The sequence below is a fragment of the Acipenser ruthenus genome, chromosome 20 (assembly GCF_902713425.1).
Source record: "Acipenser ruthenus chromosome 20, fAciRut3.2 maternal haplotype, whole genome shotgun sequence".
Lineage (NCBI taxonomy): Eukaryota > Metazoa > Chordata > Actinopteri > Acipenseriformes > Acipenseridae > Acipenser > Acipenser ruthenus.
The window spans coordinates 23,368,419-23,383,663 of record NC_081208.1 but is presented as its reverse complement, the minus strand read 5'-3'; the positions used below and the strand labels follow the sequence as shown (position 1 = coordinate 23,383,663).

Here is a 15,245-nt window from a genome sequence, read left to right as displayed (position 1 = left end):
ACATATATAGTGTACTAGGATAAAGTATACATTTGCTAAGTTCGTATTAAGCAGTGTGAGTCTTTAAACATGTAGGTTGTATAAGTAAGTGCTGTTTCATAAAGTCAACTAAATATAAATTAAATCGCGAAACAATTTCAATTCGAACCCTCTTTTATAATTGTCATTCTTGTTGCTGTCAGTTGCATTCTGTGCTTACAAAGGAACTTGCCTAATCTGAAGTCAATTCTCCATCTCTGTTTTGGGCAAAATTGGTCTAAAAAGAAAAGAGAATATGTTCAATGGCATTAACTGCAAATACAAGCTATTCCCTTTCACAGCATACTCAGACACTTTAGTGAATATACTAATAGTACTAGGTTGTATTATACCTTCTGCACAGGTAGTGAAATTGGTTTAGACAAAGTTAAGTAAAGAATGTAGAACGTTAGAAAAATGACTTACTCAAAGTAACCAACAAATAAAGTTTTTAGAATTATTAAATATTTGATGATTATGTTTTGTAAGTTAACTTTTTACCATATTGGAAAATTTTCTCCAAACATGTCTAAGAAAATTGTGATTATTGCAATGTTACATTTTTTTTCTAATTGCTAGTTACATAGACAACTGTATTTGCTTACAGTTAAAGCTTAATTAGTGTTCGACCTGTGCGATGCTGTAGTATCGCTAAGGTAATTGCCTAATTCCCAAGTGAAAAGGTGGCTTATCTGTATGGGAAGTGACTACCTGAAGCACTGAAGAGGTAGAAGAGGACGTATAGCCTTGATGACAGTCACAGTCAGACTGGTTAATCTAAACAGATTCTGAATTCACAATTAGAAATCTTTTACGGGTCTGGGAATGTCTTTTAGGTCAGGGTTTCCCAATCCTGCTCCTGGGGGCCCCTATGTCTGCTGGTTTTCATTTCAACGGAGTTCTCAATTACTTAATCAGACACTTAATTGAACTAATAATGTGCTTAATTAGACCTTTTTAATTGTTCTCAGCTTGCCGATTTTCAAGTTACTTATGAAAGAGTTAACTTGAAATATCCAACTGTTTAAAAGCTGAAAACAATTAAGCTGCTGAATAGTTCAATTAAGGGTTAAATTAAGTAATTGAGAACTCAGTTGGAATGAAAACCAGCAGACACAGGAGTCCCCGAGGACCAGGACTGGGAAACCCTGTCTTCACCTACTCTGAATGCACACTAGGCATACTTTTATCTGCCATATCAAGTAATTTGGAGTCTTTAGGGTTGTTTCCAGAAGCAACGTTTACGTTATTGAGGTTACTTAGTAAGTTGTACCTAGCAGATCAGATCGTCCAGCAGACATCTCTCTATACAGAAGGAAGTAAACCACGAGACAGCAAGGTGAGAAGCCTGCAGGAGAAGGGTTTTATTTTCTTTGTTTGTTTTTTGTACAGTACTGTATTTGCATTTTGTCATTTTCAGTTTGGTTTAAATAGTACAGTAGTAAATAACAGTAATGTTTGGTTTACAAACTTTGGAACCCCAGGCACGGTGTATTGTGTGTTAGGTTTTGGCTTTTCATTCATTGTTAGATCTGAACATTTGCTGCCCAAACGGAAGCTGTGCAAAGCAACTTGAATAATAAAGTTATGAAAACATAAACATGTTGAAGAAAAACAGCCATATTCCAGACGTAGTACGGTATCTGTGTTTATTTGTTATTTATTACAATGTAGTTGATCAGCCGTACACTTTAGGTCGTTACAGTAATTGTTCACAAATATGAGTGAAAAAATATATATGACATTAATCCACAAGAGAACTATACTACAGTAGAAATTCATCAGGAGAATGAATATGTGCCCACAGTAGTAAAAACACCGCTCTATGAAGGCCTAATTTTAATCATCTCCTGACGCTTTAATATTGAGGTTTCACTGTACTTTAGAACAGTCTTGTAATGACATGCTACTGCAGTTAAAAATAAATAAATGTTACAAATATGATACATTTAAGTGTTGGATTACATCAGTGGAAAGATCTGAGAGACATTATTTAATTGGGACTTTTTGATATTCATTTCATTATCTTGGCATTTCCAAAGGTTATTTCCAAGTTTTCACATGATGTGGGGTTAGTATATTACAGGGAGATGATAATTGAAATGTCTGCCCACCTACCATAAAACAATACAATGCCATGCAATGCTGTCGGGGGTTTAAGTTTGTCTGTGGTGGGAACTTACAGGGCATGCTTTCAATTGTGTTTTAAAAAGCAAACAGTAATAACAGGATTTGGCATGATAAATGCTTTTAACCTTCAAAAAGATAATGACAGGAACTGCATGTAAGCTATGCATATAAGCCTCGGGCAAATCAGTTTGCATATTTCTTGAAATACGTGTTTCTTCTATTTAACATTTTAAAATATTTATTGTAAGAGTAAGTCTTGTCTGTTTAGCATCTGCTATGCTTCTGTTCAGTGTCTCTTCAGATTCTGATTAATGTCTGTCTTGGGTCTCTGCAGAACCAAGCTTTAAGGTCTGTTTTATGTCTGGAAGGTATATATGTTAATGAGGATATTAAAGCTATACTGAACATCATTATATAACAACAAACTCTTTTCTTAACGTTGTAGTGCTTATGTATTAATGCAAATCTTTTTTATTTTTTTTAATATCAATTCAGCTGACAGTGTTTTGCACAATCCGTGAGTCACACGTACAATAGGTGGTCTTCTCTCATTGCTGAGCCACTGTATTTGAAATGCATGCAGACTTCGCATTGCTCATTGTGGTGTGTCATCCTCATAGCATTAAAACAAGGAGCATTTACAACCTCCATGGCATCTTGCTGTCATATGTCTCAAACTCATCATGCTTTTATTATACCAGAATTATGGTTTTCATAAAAATGACAGGCAATAGCTGAAGGTTATTCAGTCATTAATACAATGTAGGGGGATATTAAGAACATTGATTTGCCCACTTCTCGTACTACACAGATTACAGATATGAGTAACCTCCAGCTGCTACAGGTAATAGCTGGAGCATGACTGTTTAAAATACAAGAGACAGAATGACATGAAGGTTTGAGTAAAAAGGATACGCGTATGACTACATCTGAAAATACTTTTAGAAAAATAGATATAAACTGGACAGCTTATTTATAGACCCAATTCACTTTGTTTGGTTAATAGATATGATATATTTGACTAAAATAGCTAAAAGTGAATTGGATTGGGCTCCGTGTCTACTTTGTTATGAAGCTTGGTGCGTAAAAGGGTAAATTTATGGAACAATGTTTTAGCAGTATAAAATTGTGATAGCTGGACAGTGTTTGTGTACAGTTGTCAGAAGTCAAGTTTTGCAGGCTATTCAGTGCCATTGTGTTAGCACATGTTGATGTGCTGACACAATTGGTCAAGGACATTCTGTCAGATATCTAACTTTTATTTTACTTGTATATCCAGAGATGGAGCCTTTCATGCTTTATTAGCACCAATTTGTTCTGCAGTTTTATGTGTTTCTTACTAATTCTCTGAACTGGAAATGAACCTTCTGCTCATTTAGTGATACGTTATTGCATTGTTGACTTTACCCTTTTAACAAACAAAAGTATAAAAATCAGATGTTTTTCATTTCGAATTTTTTTTTGTCTGCCTTATTTAATTTAGATTAATGGATCCTTTAGCCTGGGGTTCTGTGTTTTGTCTAGATGATGCACCCTGAAAACCAATATGGGCCTGATTTTAATCCTTAGCATTAAGGTGATGCAAAGGGCTTTTGCCCTGCCTCTGTTTTGCCCTGTACTTATTTTGCACCCATGAGTGTAAATAGGGTGCTAAGGGATTCTCAGGGAGTTTAGACTATACATTATTGATGCATAGGTTAATGATCCCCTGAGTGCAAACCAGCACTTTTAGACTGCAATTATGGCTTCCACAAAGATGAGTGAAGCCTAATTTGTTAATCAAAATACATTTAAAAATGATAACTTTTGATATGAACTAAAAAAACAGCGTGGCACATACATTATACCACCCAACCAGGTCCATACGAACAAAAAATTGCCCCAGTGTTTTTAAACCAAAGAGAGGAATAAACTCATTTTAACAGTCTAAAACTTGGAGGAACCTAAAATGTAAAGTATTACTGCTAATTATTTAAGTATTACTGCTAAAAGCTTTCTAACTTAACTGTATTAATATGTATTATTCAGTTCATCAAAAGTTCAAACGTTTTTATATTTTTCAGAATTATTCTTCTGCTAAAAACTACACAATCTTTAAAATATGCCACTAAAAACAATTCTAATCCTTTAGAAGTACTTGCTCACACACAGTGAATTATAAATTAAGATTACACAAACCAAAAGTTGATGTGGAGTTAATTAACATTAGCAAGTAGTAGATGTGATATTTTAAACATGTAACTTTGTCATGGTACATTCTATTAGGGAATGGTTCACAATTGCAGACAGTGGACTTCCTTGGCTGTAAAAGTAACATGCAATTACACAAGCCCTTTGCTTTCTGACCTAGTTTTTATGCACTTTTATTATTTTTGTTGCAGATAATGACAGAAGTGAGGAGAGCTTTGGGTAACGCCTCAGTAGATGACAGCAAGCTGCTGCTTCTGAGCGCAGTGGGTAGTGTGTTCTGCAGTGGCTTGGATTACTCATACCTCATTGGCAGGTTATCGAGCGACAGGAGGAAGGAGAGCACAAGGATCGCCGAATCCATAAGGTAATTCAAATTGTTGGTCATCCATTACAGATGCACATTCGCATCTTCAGGGCTAGACTTTTTTCCTGTTGGGCCTTGGCTAAAGTAAGTATTGAGAATGCCATTCTTCTTGTCTTTTTCCTCATTTTCCACCCAATTTTAAATGCCCAAATAAAATGCTGCCTCATCACTGCAACCAACTTACCGATCAGGAGAAGATCAGCCTCTTCCGCTGTCAAACCAATCGCCTCATTTCACCCGCTAACTGACATTTCCAAGTAGAGCTGTGATGATCTTATAGTAGATGACTTCATAGATTTCAAATCTTCACACTCTCACAGTAACAGCAGTTTAGTTTAAGTATAATACAATGCAGTACAAAAATTTTTCACAAAGCACTTGTAGGCCTGGCAATGTCTCCATTTGTTTTTGGCTTTCTAATGTTACAGCGTGTGAATGGCATGAGGAAACCAATAGACCTTTCTCTGAAAGACATGTTAGAATAATGCAAATTCTGAGCATGTATGTATTTCTACACGGCCTAGGTACATCATGGTTTTGAATATGTATAAATGCAGCCCATGCAAATGCTTACTAATCAAAAACAGTTCTTGCTTATTGAGAATTACAATAGGATGGATTTACTATTGGAGAAAGTTATTCCTTTTGCATGATAATGGCTTCATTGAATGTTTGCTCCAGCTTTGTATCCCTGTTCTTTAAAAAGTTCAGGGACCACCTCAATTGTGGGAAAGAAGCTGCTCTCTGCTGTCAATGCAGTTGAAGCCTCAGGAAATACAGATGAATAGGGTATTGTTAACTATAGCCCTTTGGGAAAGGAGCCCTATAGCCAAAATGTATCAAATATGAAATAGATAGTGATGATGTTTTCTCTATTCTAAACACCATTCAAGTTGATTTGAATTTGAAATTGAATGATTTTAGATTTATTTTTTTACTCTTAATATCCCTTATAAAATGGAACATCTGCTTCTAACCTGTGTTGAGGCGTGAGATAAGTACAAAGGTCATATGGTTGTATTGATTGAGGTCAAAGTGTGATGCTGTAAAGAAACTGGGATTAACTTACATCTAAGAGTCATGGCACTGACCCAGCGTACAATTTGATATAAATGTTTAAGAGACAGTAGTTATTTCTGCCAAATAATGGGTGGAGAACTACAGTGGTATAACCCTACAGGACCAAGCTCAATGGGAAAACAAAGGTATCAGCACAACTGCACCACTTATTGAAATTCCATTCTACTGGAACACAAAAAAACCCACATGCAAAACCAAATGTTATTTCCTGTTTCTATATTTAGAGAAACAAATCTGCTTGTCTTGTTCTTCCTGTTGTCCTTGTTGAAGAAGCAAAACACAATAAAATGAATATAGCTCTTCATGAAACTCTGCATGGTAGCAGAGATTGAGATTAACTGGGGAATGCAATTTGAATTCTGATTTTTATAGTGTTGTTTTTTTTTTTTTGTCCGTGCTTTTTAATTGAACGTTTAGAGGGTTATGGAGTAGTATGACTAAAGCATTGTGTCTAGATATTAGTCATGTTAAAATCACAGGATTTATTTTCTTTTCACACAAGTAAAAAAATTGCCACAAAGCATTGGTAAAATAAAAGAAGTGACAGCTGAATAAAAACACTTCCATGTACAAAAAAAATGGAATCAAGTGTTCAGCTACTGTATATAAAGATCTAAAAAAATATTCATGTTTCTAGTAGGGATAGCAGTGAATAGACACCAAGTCAAGTGACAGTAGACCTCAATGTGATTTGTGAAGTAATTGTGAATCAGATGGTTTCAGATGGAAGGAAGTGTAAATAACATTTTAGAACATTAATAAAAAATAAAAAATAAAAGTTTTTAATTCCAAACAGTATTAAATATAATTATTCTATATTATACTGGACCAAATTGGTTAAGCCTTCCAAAACAAGAACATTTTTTTTTTTTTTTTTTTTCTCTTTTTGGGGATTACTAAAAGAGATTCTTGAATTTTATTTCAGGGACTTTGTAAAAGCTTTTATTCAGTTTAAGAAGCCTATTGTGGTAGCTATCAATGGACCAGCTCTTGGGTTAGGAGCTTCCATCCTGCCTCTCTGTGATATTGTGTGGGCCAGCGAGAAGGCCTGGTTTCAGACACCATGCGCTACCATCAGGCTGACCCCAGCAGGCTGCTCATCTTATACCTTCCCTCAGATTCTGGGGGTTGCACTGGTAAGTGTTATTGCTTTTTTATGACTCCCAAGCCAAAAGTGAAACATTTTAAGCCATCAGCAAGAGGGCGTTATAAGATTATTATTATTATTATTATTATTATTATTATTATTATTATTATTATTATTGTTGTATTTAGTTTAAAATAGTCTATTTTAAAACATGACTTTCCCTTGTACAGTCAGCACACATTTATCCACCTCCCATTAATCTGTCACTTTCATTTAGCCGTTGGTCAGCGCCTAGGTCAAAAACAAAAGTAATCCAGAAACATTAAAACAAGAAGCGTAATGTGAAAGAAAAGATGTTGAAACATAGGGCCTGCACTCTAAAGTGTGAAATGTGTACATACAGGGGTCCCCTCTGTATCCCAGGCACAGGGATATGCATCACCAGTGCACGGTAATAACAAGCAAAGCATGTTTTAAATGTTTATTTCCTTTCATTAAAACATGGTACACATGTTGTGTTTTTTTGCTTGTTTTGTTTTTTTATATAGAAAATACCTGGTAAGTGCTGGCCCAAAGTCTTTAAGGATCCCTGAAAAAAATAAAAATAAATAATGGTTACATGTGGCTGTGTCTTATATGCAACAAGTTACTCAAGTCTCACATTTTAAGATTTTGATGTAACAAGCTCCAAGGTGACCTCCATTTCCATGCTTAGTTGGCGTTGCATGATTATCTTATGCATCTTTAATGGAACCTGACGCTGTCTGGTATGACGCAAGAGCAATCTGCTCAAAGATGAAAGGGTTCATGCAATATTGAAGGTATGGACTAGGAAGTGCAAAAGGGCTGGTTGCTGAAACTGTTTTATTTTTCCCCCCCATCTTCTTTTCTGTTTTTAGGCAAACGAGATGTTGTTCTGTGGGAGGAAGCTAACCGCTCAGGAGGCATGCAGTAGAGGACTAGTATCCCAAGTCTTCTGGCCAACAACCTTCAGTCAGGAAGTGATGCTCAGAGTGAAGGAAATGGCTACCTGCAGTGCTGTGGTATGATCTTCAGTACTCTTCAGATATCCCAATGTGACCCCAGGTGCCTGTGTAATGAAGTAGGCAGTGTACAGTACATTATGAAGGGTTGCTTGAGCATCTATTTAGGCATTGAAAAAATCCTCATGGCATAAAACTGTGCTATGGGGGGGCAAGATCGTGCAGCAGGCAATGTCAGTGTCCTCTATGACCTTTCTCCTCTGGAGGCTAGGTTCAAATCCTGCTTGGGTCATAAGTGAAATCTCCCAGTGGACATGAAACATTGTTTAATAATGATCAGCTGTATATCTATACTGGAGTATCAGATGGAAAGACTTCCAATTTGCTTTCCACTTCTCATCCAAAGTATTTTTTCCGTAACTAGTGTATTACAATATATAAAGCTGTTTCAATGAATCCTAAAGGTATCGGTGATGGCAACACAAACACACACACACACACACACACACACACACACACACACACAAAAACTTTGTTGTACATCCTGGTTGTTATAAGAACATGCTGTAGCAAAACACAGAATCTTGTTTACCTGTACTGGTACATCTATACTTATCTATTGTTATTTGATATGACCTGATGTTTAAAGTGAGCTTTATGCAAAGTAGTTACTGATTTTTTTGAAACTCTGTAGTAACCATCACTATTGTCAGACTGTTCCGCTTTTCAAAGAAAGGGGAATAGGTTAGTAGCCTGCTATTACTGGCTGTGTTGAATCGGGTACCTGAAAAGGAACTAAAATGTAGTGTCAGTTATAGCAATAATTGGAGCAACATCTCCATCTAACCAATTGCAGTTGGATTTCAATAGGAAATCTCAGCAACTTTATTTGTTTATGCAGTTTTTTTTTTGTTTTTGTTTTTTAGGTGCTGGAAGAATCCAAATACCTGGTGCGAAGTTTCCTGAAATCTGCACTGGAGGGGGTCAATGAGAAAGAGTGCCAGATGCTAAAGCAACTGTGGAGCTCCTCAAAAGGACTCGATTCCCTATTCAGTTACTTGCAGGGTAAAATCTACGAAGTCTAATGAAAGCAAACAGACGAGGAAAGGGGAGGATTATTTATTGACAGCTAGCACTTCCCGTTCATAAAGAAAACCCTGCCACCCTTGCTGGTATTCCAGCAACATTATCTAATTGACAGACCTCATGAGATCTTCCACTATGAGTGGCTGCAGGTCTATACAGGATAAGACTTCAAGGGAGGTTGTGGAATGGATAACTGACGATCATGCTGGAACAATTTGTATTTGTAAGTAGACTGCAAAGTTTTCCCATTACATTCCAGCTCTGCAAACTTGAAAGACAACAATGCAATCCTTTTGAAGATAACGTATTTTTTATTTATTTATACAATCTTTGCTGTGAAGTGGTCCCAGACAGCAAAAGGAAAAAACATATTTTCATAATGTCTTTTTGGGTTCTTTGTAAAAATATTTTTTTTTCTACCACATAAGTCTATGGAAACCAAAATATGGATCGATTCACAATCTTCATGAACTCCTGCGCTTAACGCATCTTGTCGAGACATTCCTTAATATTATTTAATTGTGCAAAACAGAATGAGCCATTGAATATTTAACATAACTGAAGGAACCTACAGCTTATATTCTTGTGTGTAAATTGGAAGGTCATCTGTTTTTTGCTCCCAATCAAACTACCTTAGCAACTTTAAAGAAATGATCCAGACATGCTGAAAAAGAAGAAGAACGACGACATATAACCTCCTAAAAAAATTTTGCTTTGGGTTTTGAACTGTATTCTTCTTCAAGGTTCATACATTTTTCTACCTGACTTTTTTTTTTTTTTTTTTTTTCCTGTCAACGAACCCATCTATGCTGCTAATACCTTAAATAAAAGGTAGAAGGGCTTTACAACATTTGCTTTACTTTTTTTTCCCCTGATAACTGCTGGAAGTCCATTGCACGGCTCACTGCCTGATTCTGGGGGATTTGAACACCCATGTCAGGGATGTCCAATCGCAGTCCTGGAGGGCTATACCACTCCAGGTTTAACAGATCAATTAAACTAACTACTTCAGGGTCTGGATTGAGGTTTGATTGGTTCAACTAAACAATTTAGAACAGGTTTGGAACAAAGAACAGGAGTGGAAGGGCCAACTTTGGCCACCCCTGCCCTTTGTGCAACAACCAACAAACAACCAACAGTAACAACCAACAAACTCCCAAGAACACTATAAATCTTTACATTTTGTTTTATTGTTGAACAGAGTTGCAACTTAGTCCAGTTCTGACAAAGAAGCAGAGTCTTTTCACAATGCATACACTGACCAAACTCCTGGGCCATAAAGACATTTCTGAAAAGTGAAACCACATCCAGGACGAAGCACTGACCTTGTGTGAGAAAAATATCACATGCTTTAAACAACCACATTTGCAGTTGAATTAGTGAATAACTAAGGAGCAGTCTGTGATGGGCAAAAAGGAAAATACATTCTCAACAGATACCAAAAGTAGAGGGGTTTAAACTGGCAACTGACTACCTTTGTGAGACAGATGTGGAAAGTGTTGTCCATCTCTAGAAATGGATTGATCCTGCGAGGACAGTGGAATTTGAAATATCAATTTAGAAGCTTCTTCATGTGGACACTGATGGATTTGCATTTGAGGATTTCATGACCAAACTATTTGCAGGAAGACTGGACACTCAGTGGCTATGGTTAAAGTCTGATGGACCAAAATGTGGTTTGCTTGCCAGATAAAACAGGCTTCAGCTTGATTCAGTATTGTCAGTGGTGATTTGCACCTTGTTGCAAAACTGGTAAGAATTGTGACTGCAGAATCATTAGGTTAAATTCTGTCAGTCGGTCAGTAATGTTGAGTTAGCACAGTAATTCAGTCTTCCTCCAAAGTTAAACACACACAGGCATAGTCTTCTTATTGCAGTCAATTCCTGTGAACCTCTGTTTTTTGTTGTTTTTTTGTCTTTTTTAAACACCATCGTAGACCATGATATTATTGGCAACAATGCTAAAATGTGCAAATTGTGGAAACTGTAGCTTTCTTGGTTTTACTATTGAGAACCATAGTTTTTAAATACCAAGGCAACAATCGCCCTACAGAATTTATTTTGGCTTCAGGGAAGCATGGATGCAATCCACTCAGTCTCCTCCCCTTATAAGATTGAGTAAATTAGCATTGTCATTATTCTGATCTACCACGCTTTCACTATGCATTTAACTTGATTTACCATACGTACATATCCTTGCTATCAATATGCTTAACAGAGCTTTATTCTATTTACTATGCTTTTGCCGTGGTGTATTACAACAAACGTTTGTAAGGGTCCGGTACAATATTTGTACCACAAAATATATTTTTTTTATTTTCCATGTCATGGTGGAAACTGTAACTAGAGGGGAACAGGACATTTGAGAAGTACAGTCAAGCTGCAGTAGTTAAACTGTTATTATTTTTTGATATATTTTGAAGGATACTCTTTGGGGACCTGCCAATTGGCATTATATGTTTTTGCTTAGCAGTAAATGTAAATTGCAAAGGACAGGGGTTAAAGAACATATTATTATCTTACACATTTGAATTTCATGAACTGGGGATCAAAGTACAGCAACTGCTTTGCATTAGAAAAGCAATGACTTATTTATTTGATCAGGAATATCTTTAGATATGCAGTAAAAAAGCCAGAACAAGGTGACCATGCTGGTAGAAAAAAAAACAGATAGTTACGACTTGCCTAGGTTTACTTTTAAAAGAAAGTTAAACAAATGTCGGTCATGTCACCTGAACTTGGTGTAGAGTTTTGTGAAATGATGTTGTATGATATGAACCCAAAATATTTATTTTAAGTTATTATTATTTTGATTTAAGGACTTTCTGATTCCAAATAAATAACTTGGTGGGGTGACTTTTCAACTCTGCCGGCCCCCAAAGTAATGAAGAATGTGGGGTCAGCCAATTTCAACAGGCCATATGATTTGATTCGATTTGGAATCAGAAAGTCCCCCAAAATGAGCTGGAACTAGGATTCTACAGGCACAGATAATGCCACGTGGACATTTGACGGTACTTGCCTGTTCCCTCTTGTTTATGGGATATATAGTAAAAAGTAAGTCCTCCACAGCAAAGGGGTTGTGAAACGGTATTATTGTCGGTCAATGCTGACATTATTACATTAAGATTAAATGAAAGATTTTTAAATCTACTTGAAATTTCTAAAGGAACTAAAAGCTGTTTTTTTTATGTGAACCTTATAGGGAGTTCAGCTTTAGAATGGCATTTAGATTAGATGTATTTGTTGTAAAGCTTGTGTTGGTACACAAGCTTTAAGTCACACACAATACCTATGTAGATATAACAAGAGGCTGATAATAAACATTGCATTCTGATGCCTGCATGTGCTATTCTTCAATGTTGATTACGTTAAATACATAGGTGCATAAATTATTATTAAATGAAGTTTCTAAATATATGAAAAGTTAAAAGTTTATTTTAGTAGCACTTTTATTATAGAAGTTATTGGACATTGAGGTGTATTTTTGTACGTGTTTTGCTCCAAAGTGATTTATTTTTTTTCACTCTGCACTTTTATTTATCAGACATAAGGCTATTTGTCTTGCTTAATTCATATTGCAGGCTTTTGAGGAAATAATGTCGAATTGCATGTGTTGATGGATGCAGAATATATATGTATATATTAGTCTGGGTATCATTAATTAATTTACACAGCATTTAATAATAATATTGTAGGTTGGTTGTTAAGCTTTTTTTTATTATTATTTTGTGTAAATTGATTTGTATATCTTTAAAAAAATAATGCTATTCTGCAGTTGTAGATATCAAAAGGTAGGCTTTCTTTGTGCAGGTATGCATGTAAATATTTCTGTTGCCTGTTATTACAGTATATTTTCAATATATGACCTTTTGTATTGCCGTAGTAGGTAATGTTAGGACCCTTGCACAATTATTATTTTTATTTTATTTTATTAAAATGGATTATTACATGGTAGGCAGGTATTGTTGTGCCAATACATTTTCACATCCATAGACAATGTTTATATTTTATTGTTTTTTAAAATGAAGGATATTTTTACTGTTGAGCTGTGACATTTGAAAAGCTCATCCTTTTTGTAATAAGCCTGACTAATGATTTTCATTTTTGCTTTTGCAAATACAATGCGCCATGCAGAAACATTCAAGAGCAGAGACAAGCCAAACAGATTCAAAATCGCTGCATTCTTTAGATTTTGTGAGCATTCAACCAATAAAAAATAGTACATAGTAAATGGTGTAGGTACTGTTGTTTTTGTGAATAATTCCTGTGTTTTAATAAATTATAGTTAGGGCTGTGCAGATACTCTCTCAGGGTAATTCCCTTCAAGATGTTTTTAATTAAATGGAATAAAACATGTTAATTACTCAACACAAAACAAATCACTCCCTCAGTTGCCCTTGCTTGCACAATTATTGAGTACCAGTCAATAACAATCTGACAGTGGGATTTAATATAGAACCTGTCGTGTTCAAACTAAAACCACTCGTATTCTATCTGTACTTATTTGACTTACCTTTCTTTTGTCATTCTGACATTAAATCATTTTGATTTCACTTTGCTAGTTTCTTTAAATATGTGTCATTTTTGTGGATTGTAGTCCTGGGCATAATTTAACCTCTGATTAGATTTGACAGAGGAATTCTTATCCTAGTGTTCATCGTGGCAGATCCTAAGGTTGGGCTATGAAAGGTCACATGTACATGACTAATCTGTTGCATTTGCTAGTTTCATGATGTATTTTCATTGTCAGTTTATGGCTTCAGTACAGCAGTACAAATTTATGTGCCCTGGGAAAAAGAGAAATTTGATTCCAATTGGCTTTTAAATCACATAGGGCAGAAGTGAATTGCCATTGATTGGTATTCAGTTGTAACGGTGAGAGAAAGGCAGCTTTTCTTGTTGTAAAATAAACACATACATGTAGAAAGTTTGTTTGGTTTCATTTAATACCTGCAGAGTACTTGCACAGCCCCAGTTACAATCAAGTTATAATCTTATCACAGTTTGTCTCAGTCAAACATATGCAAATACATATGTGCATAATATAGTAACAGAACTTTTAAAGAATAACATCAGGACAGAATGTAGTTGCAAGCCTAAATAATAATAAGTGCTGGTCAGTATCTGTATGCACTGGTGCCATTATTAACTTAAAAAATGTATTGAAATACACCAGCTTCTATACATTTTCAAATGTACTGACCTTTATTCCCTGGTATTTTCCAAAAAAAAAAAAAAAATTGAAAATACATTATTTGCACCAATTTTAAATCACCATAGCACTTTAGTCGCTTAAAAAAAAAAAAAAAAAAACACAAAATCATTTCCATTTTGAAAACCCATTTTTGCAGTTCATTTTTGTTATGCTGCAGTTTGGAGTATGTACAATTGTTTTTTTTTTTTTTTTTTCTTCAGGAATTTTACAAAGGCTTATTACAAAAAAGGGTAAAAGTAATAAAGCAGAGTACCAAAAAAACAAACACAGTTTCAATACCAATAACATAAACATTCAATAAAACACCATACACGTGTGTACAGTTTTGTGTTTAAATTGCTCTGTCAACAAAAGTAAAGGATCAATATGTGTGAAATCTAGGATTGCAGTTGCACACAAAAACAAAAAAGTCACTTCTAACATACGGTACCTGTGTAGAGGGTTTTCTTTAATATTCTAAGGGTAGAGGCACCCCTGTATCACAGTGTTTGTATATATTTTTGTGATATTTAAACCAACCCTGTTACTCCTCTGTGATGAACACTGTCAATTCAAGTGTGTACAGTATGTTAGTTGATGCTCTTGTAACTAGTCTATGAACACATTTCTGGGTGCCTTAGAAGTTGTATTTTTCATGTGTGTTAAGAATATGCAGTATTTATACATTGTGAAGAAATCTGCTTTGAATAAAACTATATGGAATTAATTAGAATTGCTTCGATATTCAGTGGCTTTTAAAAACCATATGTTGTCCTTCTGACCTCTTGCTTTTAGTTCTGTAATATGAAGATAGATTGAATCACAACCATGCGTTTAATTATACACGATTCTGTATGAGTTACCATATATCAAATGTGACAAGCCTTTTAGCTGAAACTGAAAGAAGTGACTGTTACATTAGCTGCACTTTAAAAGCTAATGACAATGTTATATGTAATGCTACTATGGGACTGGTTTTGGAATGCCATAATTCATATCATACACATTCGTGATAGTTCTGACCAAAAATGTGTTTATGTGGTTGTAACATGAACTTGAAAAAAAAAAAAAAAAAAAAAGTATCTGTCACAGTTGCAACGGCACTGCATT

At 35.2% G+C, this 15,245-nt stretch overlaps 1 protein-coding gene across 1 annotated transcript in view; it reads left to right on the top strand.

The window, feature by feature from the left end:
• LOC117425964 (chromodomain Y-like protein 2) overlaps positions 1-14,188 on the top strand; it is a 35,598-nt gene extending 21,410 nt beyond the window's left edge. The window contains exons 4-7 of the mRNA XM_034043309.3: positions 4,530-4,702; positions 6,708-6,918; positions 7,769-7,912; positions 8,779-14,188. Coding sequence (XP_033899200.3) covers positions 4,530-4,702; positions 6,708-6,918; positions 7,769-7,912; positions 8,779-8,937 — 687 coding nt within the window. The 3' untranslated portion in view covers positions 8,938-14,188. The remainder of the gene's footprint in view (positions 1-4,529; positions 4,703-6,707; positions 6,919-7,768; positions 7,913-8,778) is intronic.
• The last annotated feature ends 1,057 nt before the right edge of the window (positions 14,189-15,245 follow it).